General features: G+C 40.2%; 4 protein-coding genes across 5 annotated transcripts; 3 read left to right on the plus strand and 1 right to left on the minus strand.

The window, feature by feature from the left end:
• Positions 1 to 1,146: 1,146 nt before the first annotated feature.
• Positions 1,147 to 4,659, plus strand: LOC111245117 (ATP-dependent DNA helicase DDX31). The gene is made up of 2 exons (XM_022793005.2): positions 1,147 to 1,297; positions 2,214 to 4,659. Exon 2 carries the CDS (start codon positions 2,223 to 2,225, stop codon positions 4,422 to 4,424), a length of 2,202 nt encoding a protein of 733 aa, XP_022648740.1. The 5' UTR covers positions 1,147 to 1,297; positions 2,214 to 2,222; the 3' UTR covers positions 4,425 to 4,659.
• Positions 4,660 to 5,239: 580 nt separating this feature from the next.
• On the minus strand, positions 5,240 to 8,235 carry LOC111245119 (uncharacterized). 2 transcript variants are annotated; one of them, XM_086979387.1, is made up of 3 exons: positions 7,794 to 8,235; positions 7,048 to 7,253; positions 5,240 to 6,633 (listed from the first exon to the last, which is right to left on the minus strand). In XM_086979387.1, the coding sequence occupies exons 1-3, from the start codon at positions 7,875 to 7,877 to the stop codon at positions 5,562 to 5,564; spliced, it is 1,362 nt and encodes a 453-aa protein (XP_086835513.1). In that variant the 5' UTR covers positions 7,878 to 8,235; the 3' UTR covers positions 5,240 to 5,561. The 2 variants fall into 2 exon arrangements, with proteins under 2 accessions (XP_086835513.1, XP_022648741.1); XM_022793006.2 differs by having other exon boundaries at positions 7,776 to 8,235.
• Positions 8,236 to 8,426: 191 nt separating this feature from the next.
• Positions 8,427 to 9,735, plus strand: mRpL41 (mitochondrial ribosomal protein L41). The gene is made up of 2 exons (XM_022793007.2): positions 8,427 to 8,909; positions 9,461 to 9,735. Exons 1-2 carry the CDS (start codon positions 8,616 to 8,618, stop codon positions 9,620 to 9,622), a joined length of 456 nt encoding a protein of 151 aa, XP_022648742.1. The 5' UTR covers positions 8,427 to 8,615; the 3' UTR covers positions 9,623 to 9,735.
• Positions 9,736 to 10,844: 1,109 nt separating this feature from the next.
• Positions 10,845 to 13,208, plus strand: LOC111245523 (uncharacterized protein F54F2.9). The gene has a single exon (XM_022793994.2). It carries the CDS (start codon positions 11,103 to 11,105, stop codon positions 12,459 to 12,461), a length of 1,359 nt encoding a protein of 452 aa, XP_022649729.1. The 5' UTR covers positions 10,845 to 11,102; the 3' UTR covers positions 12,462 to 13,208.
• Positions 13,209 to 15,835: the final 2,627 nt, after the last annotated feature.

The following is a 15,835-nucleotide window of genomic DNA, read 5'->3' on the forward strand; positions in this document are numbered from 1 at the left end:
ATATATTTATAGCAGCCCAAAAACTGCTACGAAGTCCAGTCCTAATAAATGAGCGAAGTAGTGACAAAATAATTCTTATCATATTTATTAGTTTCATTCATTACTAACTCTGTTTCTAAAGTTATTAAGGGTCTGAAAGATCTTACTGCCTGTTTCTTTGGTGAAATCAATTTCGAGCACCTTTGAGAAACCATTTGCCTTGAGACGTTTTGAATTTTCTCCATAGCTGACTTATTTTCAATAGACCTCCGTGCTGGTCCTAGTATTGTTTCAAGGGCTCACGAGCAATCTGAGTGAACCGAAAAAAAGAGGGAATAACGAATTTAATCACCGTCTCTGTTGCTGGGACTTTTATTAAAAAGTAAATTTCTTTAAACCTAGTTAGGCTTTAAATTTTGCGTCCCGTACAGCTTTCGTAAATCATTAGTTCGCGCAGCTGGCTCTTTGGCGCGAAACGGAAAGTGTCTAGGCTCGTTTCCGAACCTCGATCACCTTATACATCTACAGTTTATTAGACAAACACATTACCGCTGCATCGTCACTAGGACATCCACTCTCTTATTGACACCGAATTTTTAGATCCTATTTATACTCTCCTATATGAAATTGTAATTTAAACTTATAGCATACATGTTAAACCAATCATGATCTACGCAACGCAAGTGTCGAACTATGACTTAACCTAAGCAGCGGAGCTTGTAAAGGAAGTCCTAGAGGAGTTCCTTTACAAGTTTCGCAAGGAGGCGAAAGGAGTATCAGAGAAGTGTCAGCGTAATAAAGATACAGTTAAAACTATACCTATTTGAGATTTTCTTAGAGTTATTGATAAAATAATGTTTACTAGAATTGGAAAAAACACAATTGCATATGGTGGAAAGGTGCTTGAATATTACCGAGATCAGAACCGGAGCTAAAAAGTGTTTTAGCAAATTTCGCAACAAAACGATGCGTGAACAATCTTTTTCCATGAATGTTATGCATTGAGAATGAATGCTATGTATAAGTTTCATTTTGTAAAACCGTGCCAAAGCTTTTTAATGATGCACGACTATAAATTAGGCAAATCCATGAAGGCTTTGGGGCTTTCGCGCCATATTTTCTCCTAGGGCCCGACGAGACTAGATGTCGCACGGGTGTTACATTTTGGTTAGCTTTTGCATTTAGTGCAACAACAATAATCCAAATAAAACAACGTGCAATTTCAGAACCGCGTGTAAAAAACATCTGAGTGAGAGCACCTGTGTTTTTGTGAGGGTGTCGTAGTGTGCGAAGAAGTATTCAGACACCAAAAAAAAAGGTGAGATGTGAGGCTCATGTAATCCACTGAGGTCCAACTGACATTTTTGAAGATACATAGTCAACAGTCGTATAATACACGTCCATGTTTTACGAAGAAGAGGTGTGAAAGTTGATGATCTATGGCAAAATAGTCGTTTATGTTCGAATATTAACTTCGGCAAAATTACTTTAATACAGTTATTATTTTTGAAAAAAAAAAGATAAAAAGGATGACCTTGAGCTAAAGCTTGTGAAATCCATGCACATTACATGTGGCAAAAAAAATCACTGACTGGCATGTTAACTATGAAGATAAACGTTAAGTTGATTGGCCATTTTAAATTAATTGCTTAATTTCCGGCCGGTTTCGGCACGAGTCAAAGAATGCTGTGCTTAAAACGTTGACCAGCATTGTAATTTTTCCTAAGGTTACCGTGTACGTATGCAAAAATGGGAAAAAATGGTCATGCAGTACGAGGGTACATTCAAATTAAATATAATACATCTATATTAGTGTGTACGATGATTTTCTGTATTAATCAGCGAAAGTACCAATCTTTCATGCGTGGTATTATAGTACAATTCAAAAGTAGCGTTCTCAATCGGGTTTTCTTGCATCGAGCAAGAATTGTTTTCCCCTTCTGCGTTGTAAGAGAAGATGTTCTTGTTAACTTAAGCTGCACAATAAAAGATTAAAAAAGTTACTTACTCTAGGTAATTCTGGGCAGTGTATTGTCAAAATGAAAAAGTACCAACCGCGGGGTGTAATTCACATTAAAGCTTTGACAATGACTAAATTACAATAGAACTACATTAGCTAACCATTGCCGTTAATTATTTCTCGCCATGTGCATATTTACTTCGCTATCGTGCATATTTTCATATCTAATATGAAGGCGTAAGTAAGGCTGTCATAACCTATTGCTCTATTTCAGATCTCTATTATGGACGCTGGAGGCGAGTTGCTTCTGAATATCTGCTCAGATGACACGGCTGAGCCGATCGACATTGATGCGCTTCTTCGTGGAGAGGAACTATCCAAAAAGGGCAAAGACAAGAGTACCGCTATTGAATGCGATGACTCCTCCGAGGATTCATCCCAGGAAACGGATCGTATATTTCCCAAAGCAGTAATGATTGAAAGTGACCAAGATGATACAAATGGTGGAAACGATAATGAAAGGAAATTGCAAAGTGCCCACCAGCAAAGTCCTTTGCGCAATGAGGGGATCGTACCATTACCGCCAAATAAAACAGCTGCAGATGGTTTACCGCTTGGCGAAGCTAGCGTGCCACAATTAAAAACAAAGCTAAAACTCGAAGGGATTCTTTATGAGCGAGGTAAGTCTAAGCCTGACTCTCAATTCAAGGACAAACAACGGACTACAAGAAAAGATCCGTTCGATGTCGAGATCGAATTACCCGCTCCTGCTTCCGGAGACGAAGAACAGCCACGAGTGGATCTGCGATTATTTTCTGATGACGACTTTTCCAAGTTAAATATCCATCCGCATCTCGTCAATTGCATACGAGACCGGCTGAAAATCACCGTAGCAACTGTTGTCCAACAGAAGAGCATACCACACTTGCTTGCTCGTAAGGATCTCTTGATTAAATCGCCGACGGGATCGGGAAAAACATTGGCTTACGCAGTACCCATATTCCATTTACTAATGTTGGAGCAGCCGAAAATTAAGCGGGAAACCGGTACCCGCGTCGTGATCATAACCCCGACTCGAGAGCTAGCATTGCAGACGTACCAGTGTCTAGAGACTATATCCAATGCGTGCAAATGGATTGTCCCGGGAGTTTTGATGGGTGGTGAAAAGAAAAAGTCAGAAAAAGCTAGACTTCGAAAAGGCATGGTGATCATGATCGGTACACCGGGTCGGCTTATCGATCATCTTCACCACACAAGTGTGTTCGGGTTCAAGACCGCCGACTGGCTCGTGATTGATGAAGCTGATCGCATGCTCGAGATGGGTTTCGAGCAAAATATTTCGCAAATTATTCAGGCATGGAAACGCGAACGGGAAGGATACCAATCGAATGCTGTTTTACTCTCGGCCACGTTGACGCCAGGCGTAGAAAAGCTGGCGGGCCTGTCGCTTAGCAACCCGTTACTCATAGACGCGTCGAGTGAGTGCCAAAATGCCCTTGACAACTTTGTCCTACCGGAAAGCTTAGAGCAGACGTTTATGATCTGTCCGACAAAACTCTACCTGGTTGCCTTGTCTAGCATGGTTATTCGGGGTGCAATACAAAAAGATAAAATTATTGTCTTTTTGCCAACACAAGGTGTAGTTGACTTCTATCTGAATCTCTTTTCTGGAGTCATGTCTGAGGCATTCCTAGAGGCTGGATACAAGGTGAATTTCTACCGGTTACACGGAACGATGTCCCAGTCCGACAGAATCGAAGTATTCAACCAGTTCCGAGGCCGAGAATCAGGTGTGTTGTTCACGACCGATGTGGTCAGTCGTGGTCTCGATTTGCCCAGGGTCGATCTTATCGTGCAGCTTTCATTGCCACTAAGTCTACAGGACTACGTGCACCGAGTAGGCCGAACAGCTCGAATCGGCATGAAAGGCTGTGCTATTATAATGTTGATGCCTTGTCAGGCCAAGTATTTGAATCTTCTTGCAAAAAAGCACATACGGCCCCGACAGATGCCGATGCGCGGTGTTATCAATTACGTAAAAACGCTTCGGGACTATTTGTCGCGGAAGAATCCATCTTTCGGACTGAAGACGGCCGAAGATTATTGCGCAGCGTTACATTTGACGTTTGAAGCAGAAGTCAAAAGAGAGCCTGAACTCCTCAAGTTAGCTCGAAACGCTTTTACTACGTATATCCGATCAGCAGCAAGTTATCCATTGGATCTGAGAGAAGTTGCACCGTTTAAGGAACTTCATCTTGGTCATGTTGCTAAAATGTTCTGTCTAAGTGATCCACCAAGAGCGCTTGGTGCAAAGGCGCCTAGACATATTCACAATGAAAATAAGACAAGATTCGCTAATGCCAAGGCCGCTCGATCGATAGCGACAAAACGCAAGAGGATTTCGGAATATGACAGCGGGCTTGAGCCTAGCAAACGGCAGAGAAAGGCTCAGATTAAAAAAAATATTAAACAGAGATCAATTTAATTTATTAGCCATTTGCAAATGAAACGTGTGATATAGCAAAGCCTGTAATACATTGAATACATTGTTGCTAGCAACTGCTGTCTCCTCTGTATATTTGTACAATAAATTAATGTTATTAGCCACGATTACTTTTTAATAAGTGGGCGGAGATTAATTTGAAACTGACCTTAAGGCAAAGCAAACCCAGCTATTCAGAAATCAAAGATAAATAAAATATGTTCGCACATTGTCTTTATATCGAGGTGTTTTGAATTTTGCGTTTGTCTAACCGTTCAGATGTCCCTTCAGACAGATGACCGCTTCAATCACGAAACAAATTGTATCCACGCGCGGTATCAGACCTAGTCTATCTTACGTATCCCGAAATTTAGTAGGCAAACATGTTATCAACGCAGCATCACTAGACTGCCCTGATATCTAACATACTAGAACCATATCTACACCTAGACCGAAAATCTGTTACACATTTACAAATAGTGCCTAATACGGCTCCCCGTGTCAAGCATATGTGGCGAAAAGTAACCATTGCAACATAACCTTTTTTCTTAACTAAATGGCTCGACGAAAAGAAGTTACAGGTTTCTGTTGAACATTGAATTTAACTGATCACATAGCGTGATTGTTGGTTAAGCTATAAATGTAATTAGTGTGCTTTGCAATCAGGTTGTGGTGTTTAGAATAGGCAAAAGATAAAGAAACGGACTCAAGCTCACATTTATTTAGAGGCCAAGATGTTCGTGTATCAAATCACGCAAGTCCCTTAGCCTACTTAAGGGATATTGATTTACTAGGTAGATAATGAACACAATAAAACGTAGCCATGGACATAGCAAAATCAACAAGCTTTGCTGGCAAGTTTATTCACCGAGCAACCTATTTTACTACGCGACAACGAGGATGTATCAACATCAGTGAAACACTTCTTCATTTACCTTTCAGTCTTCTTGACTTTTTGCCTTCTCGTGCATGTTCGTTAAAACCTGCTACCCTGCTTATAAACTAGTTGTGATTTTACCATTGTTTTCATTTTTGTCCAAAAACCAATATGATGTGTTTGCATGCCCTTGCATTAGTCACTACTTTTTCTAAAATTATACAGGTATGGTTATTCGAAGTGGTTTTCTCGACCGACCTCTCCTAGGGATTCTCTAAACTATTAAAGAATTGTTCAATAGTCTGCGTTTCCACGGATGATAGTTCCATACTTCCGGTTTGCGAAAAGCCATCGAGTGCCGAAACGCATAATGTCTGAGTTTCAGCAATATTGCCCTGTCCGTTGAGGACAGTTCCGGCAAAATTGAGAGCGGTCTGCATGCCGAAATTCTGCACCTGTGGCTCAAACGACGTCGTCTGAACTTCCATGTGGCCGAAAATCCTCTCGTCGAACGGCGGTCCTCCAACACCTACATGAACAACAGCAGGTTCCCTTGCCCGCTGTTGGTGTGCGGCGGCATTTGGGACAATCGAAGCGCTATTGGAAAGAAAGCTTCCATCAAACGCCTCGTTGTCATAATACGAAGTTTGTATGTGCGTATGAGCAAAGCGTGGCTGATAAGTCTGGGTTTCTGCGTGGTGGAAGTTTGTCGTAGCAGTAAGAGAACATGAAACGTCCCGTAAGATATCTGAGGGATGGCTGTAGTCACTCTGAGGCGCTGAATTATGCTGATTTTGGTCACCCTGGAGTTGTTGCTGTGCAAAGTTGTGTTGTTCCGAAGAAATTTCTGAGGTAATCTGGCTGTTAGTTGACGATTTTTCGAATAGCTTCTGGAGATCATCGAGCACTTCGTCAATTCCAACAGCAACATTGCACATAGTGCTTGAATTGGTTTGGGTGGAAATCGAAGGGGCGAAGATCTGTTTTTCGGCTACGGTTGATGTCGACACAGATATTAGCGTCTTTGTAGCATCGACACAAGCTTGTGACTCTTTGTGCCCCATACGATAGTGGTCGTAGTCCAAAGAGGACACTTGGGTGGATACTGTTAGCTTGGGTTGAATGCGTCGAGCAACCTGAACTGATGCGGCCTTCTTGGTAACCCTTTTCGGTAGGATAAGCCTTTCTTTGCGGTAAGTGTTGACCATGTTAGATGCGTCAGTCGAACCAGGTGTAGGGATATAGACTGGCACAATGTGAAGGGGCAGAATAGTGACGATGGTGGGTTTTTGGAAGTTCTTTTTTGATGACAACGATTTCGATACTGGCTGCCCCCTGAAAACAGTGACAGTAAAACAAAGCAAATATATGTAAATCACTGCTTGCAAAGTGCACACCATCTCCATATGATCGTTTTGTAGGGTCGAACCTTACTCAATCATATACGACATCGCCTCGTGGCAAAATTTCGTTAGCAGATCCGATTCTTGTGAATGAGGTTCGACATCGGATATATCTCTAATTTTTCATAAGAACAGTAATAATGTAAACATAACAACAATTTTCAATAATTTACAATTTCTAGTAGACTGTTAAGATTTGCATTACAACTAGCTTCGATGCGCGTATTTCAAAAGTCGATGTTCTAGACCATAAATTTTGCATATCACACAGTCTCTGAGGTCATGCTCCTAAATAGCGAGCGTAGTGTGCCTAGAGCGGATTTTTATGGTGACGAAGTATACTTACGATGACAAACCGGACGTGGGTCCATGATCTGCTGTTTTGTAGTGCCTCTTTAGTGAACTTTGATAGGCGAATATGGCCCCGCAAGCCTTACATGTCACGGATGTATTACATTCGATCTCATGTTGCCGAAGCAGGTAAGCAACAGAGAACGCCTTTGAGCAGTGCTGACACTTAAGCGTCTTTTCGGCGTGAACCTTCAACTGATGCTAAACATATGCAAGGAGTACATGAAAAACGAAGTAAAATGTTACCATGGTGTTTTCAATAATTACATTGCGGATTAGCTTTTCCATCTTGACTCTCAATTGACTTTCTGCATTATGGTCATTAAAACTGATGAATTCGTTTCATTAATTTTTATTATTTATTTCATTTATATGGCAGCAATATAGCATTTCATACTGTATCGAAAACCGATTAGTTGCTTAGTGTATAGTCAACATGTCCCACTAAGCCGTAACATCGATTGGCGCAGAAGAACTTGCCCACAATGATTTAAATTAGCTCGAACAAGTTATACTGCTTATACTCCATCAGTGGTACTAACTCTTATTATCACATATTTTGCGTCCCTAAACTTAGTCTGTCTATCATAGTTTATGTATGTATATGTAATTTACCACTTGCGCACAATTCAGTTACGGCAAGCAAAAAAATGTAACCAAGCTAAGCACCACAGAAGTAACCATCACTGACATAAGTATGGTTTAATTCTCAAAGTTACTTGCCTGTCGAAGAAGACTTGCCTTGGCAAATCTGCGCGCTTTGCCCTCAACTTCACAGCGGGGATGAGTACAGCAAAACTCGGTCGAGTGTTTCACGCGAGGCATTACATTATTATTATTCTTATTATTGAATTAGCAATTCATAACTTTTTATAAATGGGTATATAAGGCCTATTGTTAAATACAGAGTACTATTATTTTGAAAAATTAACAAACAAACACCCAGCCACGAATACGGTTAACTTCTTCGCATCCGAAACGTAATTACATAAATTAATTTACTCTGGGCAATTGTAGTTGTAACAACGGCATTTTGTTCGATTTATTTTGGTTATACACGACCGACTTGTTGAGTCCTCTTTCCCCCTCTATCATTTACAGCTGCGGTATTTCATGCATTTGACAGGTCGCGACTAATCATGCTAGCATCAATCTGAACGCTGAGAAAAACCAGTAGGTTGATAGATTTGTTCTCCGCTGACCATCGGTAAATAAATCACGACAGAAATCGGCGAATTTGTCAATAATAATCCGTTTTCCTTTAAATTGTCTGTCCAAATCGGTCCGCCAACGGCCGTATTTGGACTCATCGGAATTTGTGACTGAACGCATGCGTGTTGTCAGACAATACTACGAACCCTTCGTTCTATTAAGAACACTTAACAAAAACAACGGTGCTTTCTGCGCGAGTGTTCCGATCATTAACAGATAAACACTAGGGCTGGGTGGTGGAACGCCTTTTCAGTCTTGCTGATTGTACAGCGTCACCATTCTCGCATTGGATACAAATTGTATGCAGTGTTTTTAGGTGGAAAAGAAGACCGAAAAACAGGTCATACAAAAATGACCGGACTCACAGTTGTTCGGGGGATATGCACGTCGACGGCTCGTCTTGGCAGAAAGAATTTTCGCAAATTCTGGATACCAAACTCGAAACGCGGTTTGATCCATGATCGAGAGAACCCAGATCTTGAAGATGAATCATACGGTCAGCGAATGCCCTTTCTTTACGGGACAAAACAGATCGAACCGGAGTTAATCCCTGAGATTATCGTTCCGAACCTTGACGGTTTCAAACTTAAGCCCTACGTATCGTACAACGTTCCCGATGTCGTGCAAAGTGCGTTTACCGCCGAGGTACTGTGTTGCTTTCTAATAGTACCATTTTGTTATTTATTTCGTTCATTCTTTTTAGATTTGTACTGATTATTTGGTTATTAAGTTGTTAGCACGAACATTTCCGAAAAATTCATAATGGACGAATGCATTCCTATATACCGCACAACAGAATTGCGTAATTGGAAGCTACTCATTATAAATTGTGCTTTATTTTTTAGCTACTAATATACTAAGCTACTATAAAACATGCTGTTTCGTTAGAGCCTAATTAGGGATTCTATGAAAAAAATAAATACGCAAATAGTTTAGTCGAGCAGACTTTTCGGGATTTTTGATCTATTAGGAAAAAAGGTGCTGATGGAACTAATTAATTCTGCCAAGCCTAGCTTTCGTAAATCCATTGTAATTTGAAGCTTGGACTCGACAAAAAATGTTTGACATCTCTAAATTCGTCCGTCAATCAACGTTCCAGCTTTTCGTGATAGTTAGTCTGTTCTTGTGAAACCCGTACATTTTTTTTTTTTACTAAATCATCATTCAGAAGATATAGATTTGTTTTCTAATTGCAGGACCTGTTTGAGGCTATCTATACAGAAAAAATCGAGATTGATTATCTCAATGGGAAATTAGATGCTGATGGCAATTCCCTGGAGCCGTCCGAAGAGGAAAAGCAAACCCGTGAAGAAGCTTGGGCGAAGGCCAAAAAAACCGGGTCAGACCTTTTTGGTTGACGTGCGAATTTATTTATTAAACAGAAAAATGTTGATTTATAGACAAGTTGCAATGTATTTTTTGACGATTATTAATAAAAAAAATGTTAAGCAAAGTATTTAAAATAATTTAATATACTGTGTGTTTATTGATGATACAGTGTAACTGTAGTTCATACAGGCTATCTAAAATGTCATTCGATCATGTTAATAAGATAAGATTGTCAAAACTCATCATTAAAAAGTAAGGTTATATAACTTATATAACTAGAATATGATAATATGGTTTTCTCAACCTGAAACCGCTATCACAAAACGGAACGAAACCCGTCCATATTGTTGAACTTTTTATTCTATTGATAGGGCCATAACATTTCTACATGTACATGGTAAGTTGCGACATTTCGACGGTAATTAAAGAAGAAAGGTTGTTTTCGTTTCAACAGTATGACACAGCTTTTAAGAATAATGAACGTCCTTGTAATAAGGTTATACGATCCTCGTTAGTAAACGCTTCTGAAAGAAATAAATGCATTGCCCTTTTTTTTTTTAGCACTAACTAACTATCGAATCCAGGTATTTTGTTTAATTCGAATGGACCAAGTAAAGGAACTAGTTCTATTTTTGACAGCCAATATATATCCTTTATATAAAGAATTTTGCATCCAAATCATATGTTTATTCTTCACAGCAATGATATCAGCGGCGTTCCTGTTCTTATCGGAAATTTTTATCTGACTGCCTGAAAATTTACACAATAATTAGCGTAAACAGGTACAAATTTTTTAACACAATATGTTTTGGCCTCTGAAGTTTTTTTGTCTTGGTCTTATATTTAGATTAATCTCCTGCTAAGGCTTCGGCCGTCGCTAATGTAATTAATAAAGCGACAGAAGTTCCCATATTGTTATATATGGTAAAAGAGTCCAAGGGCCATTAGTTCAAGTCCCGGCAACATACCGCCCAACCCATGTAACTACGGGCATGGGTTTATACCTAATGTGAGTTTGTCAATTAGTGTTTCACCACAAATGCTCTTAGAATTACTTAATTGAACAAATTTCCAAAAATATGATTATCACATTTAATGTATGTTATATAGGAAGCATGCTTACTGTTTAGTAGTACAGGTAGTTATTGTAAGCTAATCTTTCTAAAGTCAATGCGAGGAGACGAGAAGCGCGGCAAAACCAATAGTGCGAATTGGTCTCCGGCCGCGTGTCCAACCGCTTCCGTCTGTGTCCAACTACGCCTTTCGAATGGTGCTACATTTCAGCATCGTTCGAACAGTGATATTCGGTTTCGTGTCGTAAGGCTAAAAATTTTCGGCATCAAGCATCAGATTTGACGTGTAGTATATCTAGGAGGACGTCGATTAGGTTGTAGCCATCCAGATGGCGTAGCTGTGAACCAGGCCAAAGAATTGAACTCAGCGTTTATCTATAGCGATAAATAACTTCATCTTAATTTCATTCCTTAGAGAATTCATCTATTAATCAGTATGAAGCTCATGTTTCTAGTTACGTTAATCTTCTGTGAAATCACTGTAATTAAAGCGGACCTAACTGTCGAGGATCTGGATCTATTCGACGTTGTCGAAGACGTCAAACAGAATTTCTACGAGTTTCTAGAAATCTCCGAGAATGCGACTACTGCGGACATACGGAAAGCTTATAGGAAGCTGTCGCTTCAGTACCATCCGGATCGAAATGCAGATCCGGAAGCGCCCGAGATATTCCGAAAGATAGCCGCTGTTATGGAAGTGCTAAAGGACGAGCGAAAACGTGCAAAGTACCATGAAATTCTACAGTACGGTATCCCTGACTGGGCGCGCAGTATGTACTATCGGTACTACCGGAAAGCGCGCAAAATGGGCCCGCTAGAAATGAGTGTCATGATGTCAATTCTTATCACAGTCGCACAGACTTTGTGGATGTGGGCGTCGTATTGGGAGGCAAAATTCACTATTCAGTCTAATGTCAATGAGGCGATCAAACGCAAAAAACAACGTTCAACGAATGCAAAAAAGAATAAAGCAGCTGAGGAGGAAATTCAACAAATTCGGCAAGAACTCATGTCGCGCATCTCTGCGCCGAGTTTCAAGGATATCTGGTTTATTCGACTACCGTATCAGCTGTTTTGTGCTTTCGTCGCACTACCAGGCTGCGTAAAGGAATTAGCGGCCAAGAAAAAACCTGTTGAAGAGGGAAGTGAAAAAGATGATGAATCAATGAAACCCAAAAGGACACCCCGCCAAAGACAACCTGTAAAGGCTGCAGAAGTGGTAAATGGAACTGCCCCGGTTGTGGCCAACGTGTCGACTGGAGACGACAAACAACTAGAGACAAAGCGAATCAAGCAGGGGCCCTGGGGTGATAACGAGGTAACGACGTTAATTCGTTTGCTCAAAAAATACCCCATCGGGTCAGTTGACCGCTGGGAGAAAATCGCCGAAGCGCTAACCCGCTCCCCGCAAGACATCCTTGATAAGGTCAAGTCGATGCGCACGGTCAAGACGAACGTCATACCCGATCAGCAGAACAGCAGTAAATCGCTGTTTGTCGAAAGTGGGATTTCAACAAAGGAGCTCGACGATGAAGAAAACAAATCTGATAATGACGGTGATTATGATGAGACTAGCGCCGGTTCTACTGAAGAAACAGACTCCGATCCGACGGCGTGGACAGCGAGCCAGCAGAAACAGCTCGAATTAGCCATGGTAGCATTCCCTAAATGGACTGAGGGCAGATGGGATCTAATCGCAAGTCGGGTCGATGGCAAATCGAAGAAGGCGTGTATAGAACGGGTACGGTGGTTGATAGAAAAAAGGAAAGAAAAAGTCTCTGGAGAAACTAGTTGAAGTTTGCGCGAAAAAACTCGACTGAAAGGAGCAACGACTTCGTATGTATCGCTTCGTCCCGTGCTCCGTAGAGATTTACTAATATTAAATAAATTCAATTTTTATTTAGAGTGAGGATGACCGCTAATATAGGAGAAAAAAAATCAAGACCACACGACCCGACATCGCGGCGGACGAGTCAGGGTAAATCTGAACGGTGAACTGAACGATCTGAATATAGAATAATTTAATCAAACCTTTATTATAGCTCGTTAATGTATTGAATGCATTAGTGCTGATTGTGCGCGATAATCGTGATTAAGTAACCTATGATTAAATAGGACAGTTATAAAGAGGAAATAGCAAATATAATTGTGACGGCAACAACAACGACTGCTACAAAAACTTGCGAACGTTTAGGCCTGAAATAATTGGGGCCATGCCTATGTTACATTACTATTGTCCAGATGAGTAAGGATAATGCGCTCTCGATGGTTCATAACCAATTTCTTGTCTTTAACAGTGAACGCATATATGAGGTGGTATATTATTCACGATGACAAGAAGTATTGTAAGCCATCCAATGCTACAGAACGGAAGCACTTGGAAAATGGATGGAAGACGAAAAGAGTTTGGGGTGCGCTTAACCAGCCTAAAGCTCCTATCAATGTACCTATTATATATATATATACGTCATCGTTCAAATCTATTTTTACATGTGAATAAAAACAATGCAAATGTGCAAATGGAAAGGAACAGGAAAGATAAGTGTTGGGTGTTTTCATTCCATAGTTGGTTAATATCTAAGGGTGTTTCATATTATAGCTATAGCAGCAACGAGACAGAACTGAATTAGACTTTGATGCAACGAGAAATATGACTGAGGTAACGATTCCGTCTCGTACTGAGCATGCCATGTTGCTTTGGCAGACCGCGTTTGAATGAACTCTTTGTTAGAAACAGTCTTGAACCGCCCATGGCCCTGTAACTAAATTAGCTAGACAACGAACACGGTTTAATATTGCGCTTGTCTAACTATGCCATGAGTGTACCATAGACAAGAAGAGTCTAATTGGACTTCGGTGATTCTGCTGCTAAGAGCAAATGATATTGATGGCGATGCAATTGCTATACCTACAATGCAGACGTTGCTTAATGTATAATTTATCTTTACTTACGCAATAAGTATGATCCTAATATTATCCGCTGGCACATTGATTCCTATTGTGGAGCGTCGCTTACTAATCATAAATAGCGCTATAAACACGCACATATATAAGCGGAAATGTCAGACCACGCAAGCATCGTACCCATACGGAACTGCATGGAGATGGTGTTCTCGGAATCTCGATTATTAAATTAAGCTAGTGCTGCAATAATTTCATACCTTACAGCACAGCGCAGATGGCCATTCATTGTTCTATGTTTATAGATCAAGTTTCAATTTTTAATTATGTCACCAGATTGATTTGGCGGTAAGTCATTATGAAAAACGTCTTTTCAGGAGCGGAGGTCTCGGTGCTTGAAATATTCCGCGTGCATTTTTCTCAGGAGTTTTCCGCAGATGCAATGGTCGAGCTGTCCGTCGAAGGTACGGCATATTTTTCTAGGTATTGTGTAGTCTGCAAGCGGAAGCCAGGCAGCGGTTAGCGCCAATGCGATATCCAAAATATATTCATGAAACCTATGTTAGAATCGATACTATTAATATTGACAAGCGTTAAGTCATTTAGCAACTGTTCAAGTAGAGCCTCTGTCTAGTAACGTACTACTAGCCATCCCATATATTTTGTAGAAAAAACTACGATCCTATAGGCGTTAGCAACGTGCAAAATACGCACAGTAGTTACTGAAGTTAATTAATTCTAAATAAGAAGAATCAGTTGCAATTAAATTACAAGTTTTTTACTCAAGGCCACTTGAAGCGCGATATGTGCAGAAAAGGTCTTCATTATTCCTCTTCCGACGCTGGTCAAGATCAACAATTTCGATAAAAAATAAGAAAAAATATGGAATATCATTACTAAACAGCATTTTATAACCTTTTTTCATACGTTCAACGCATGAAACGTTATTTGATAGTGAGATGGCTATTTGAAAAACTTGGATTTTAGGGTATAATAATTAATCAGTTTCTCTAAGACAAGAAAGTACGGCCCATAGAGGTAATCCAAGAGGCATAATTTCATACATAGTGTGTATTGACTTTCTGTTATGCTATGAATTATGTAAATCAGCCATTCACCCAAACGCTATTTCTATTGAATTTCGGGACCTAATACGTGTAATAACCGGGTGTAATAACCACTAGAATGCCAATGTGCATGTACCACCTCCAGAAGTTCCGTTTTGACTTGTTTTGTGTCCAATCGATGGAATGTAGCTGACTTGCTAGCATTGTACCAGCCTAAATATACCAACATTACGTTACGATAGACTAAACTCTTAAGAAGTATAAAAAATAAATAATATGATGTTTGTGAACAGTCCTAGAAGAAATAGCAACATGTCGTTCTAAATATTGTCGGGTTATAAATAATTCTCGCAAGTTTCTTTTAATACTAAGCGTTCAGTCCCGAAAAAAAGGTCGTACTGCATAGGCCAAATATGTTCCCAACTATTGGCTCACCCTCTTTCAAACAACAAACCAATTTCTTCTTAACTGCAGGCTTGGATTTTACCCCGCTGTTACCCTTTTTTCGTGCACGTAAAACAATATTTCATCCTATTAGAATAATATGAGCAAATATAAAACATGTAGCATAAATAAAATGTTGGCAATACGCTATATAAGGATACTGAATTAGAATACTACAAGCAGACGGGTCATCTAAAATCTCTTTTGCATGCATAACTCGAATTTCAAAATTACGTCGTATCATCACACGCCTGAAGATTACAAAACATCAATAAAATCAATGACAATTTGATCATTTTGCTAGTCCGTGCAATATGCAAACCCATGTAATTAAAAAACGATATCATTTGGAGGAACCTGCTATAATTAAATTAACCAACCGACCCGCAGATTCGACTCGACCCTATCGTAGTCCATGCCCAGCGTGTTCAGTGTTGCCCAGTCGTTTAGGTGGATTTCATTGTGTGGGCTGAAATTTTTGTGTTTGTCGCCGCAGCGGTGCCATTGTGGACCCAACACAGAAGCAAAGCGATGTTTTACGTTGAAATGCGGGCGGGCATAGGCACTCCTTGATGCTCTAATGGAAATCCGAAAGGTAACATTAGAGACAACGATGAATGTAGGCACAATAACTAGTCGTGCTCGGTCTCTGTCAGATCATTTCCACTGAGCTGGCTAGCCTGATGGGTTTTTGGACTGATTCTAATTGAACAGCACTACTGAAATCTGTCGTAAAAGGAACGGCTAAAACTCTTTC

Source organism: Varroa destructor, unplaced genomic scaffold (genome assembly GCF_002443255.2).
Source record: "Varroa destructor unplaced genomic scaffold, Vdes_3.0 BEIS01000002.1, whole genome shotgun sequence".
Lineage (NCBI taxonomy): Eukaryota > Metazoa > Arthropoda > Arachnida > Mesostigmata > Varroidae > Varroa > Varroa destructor.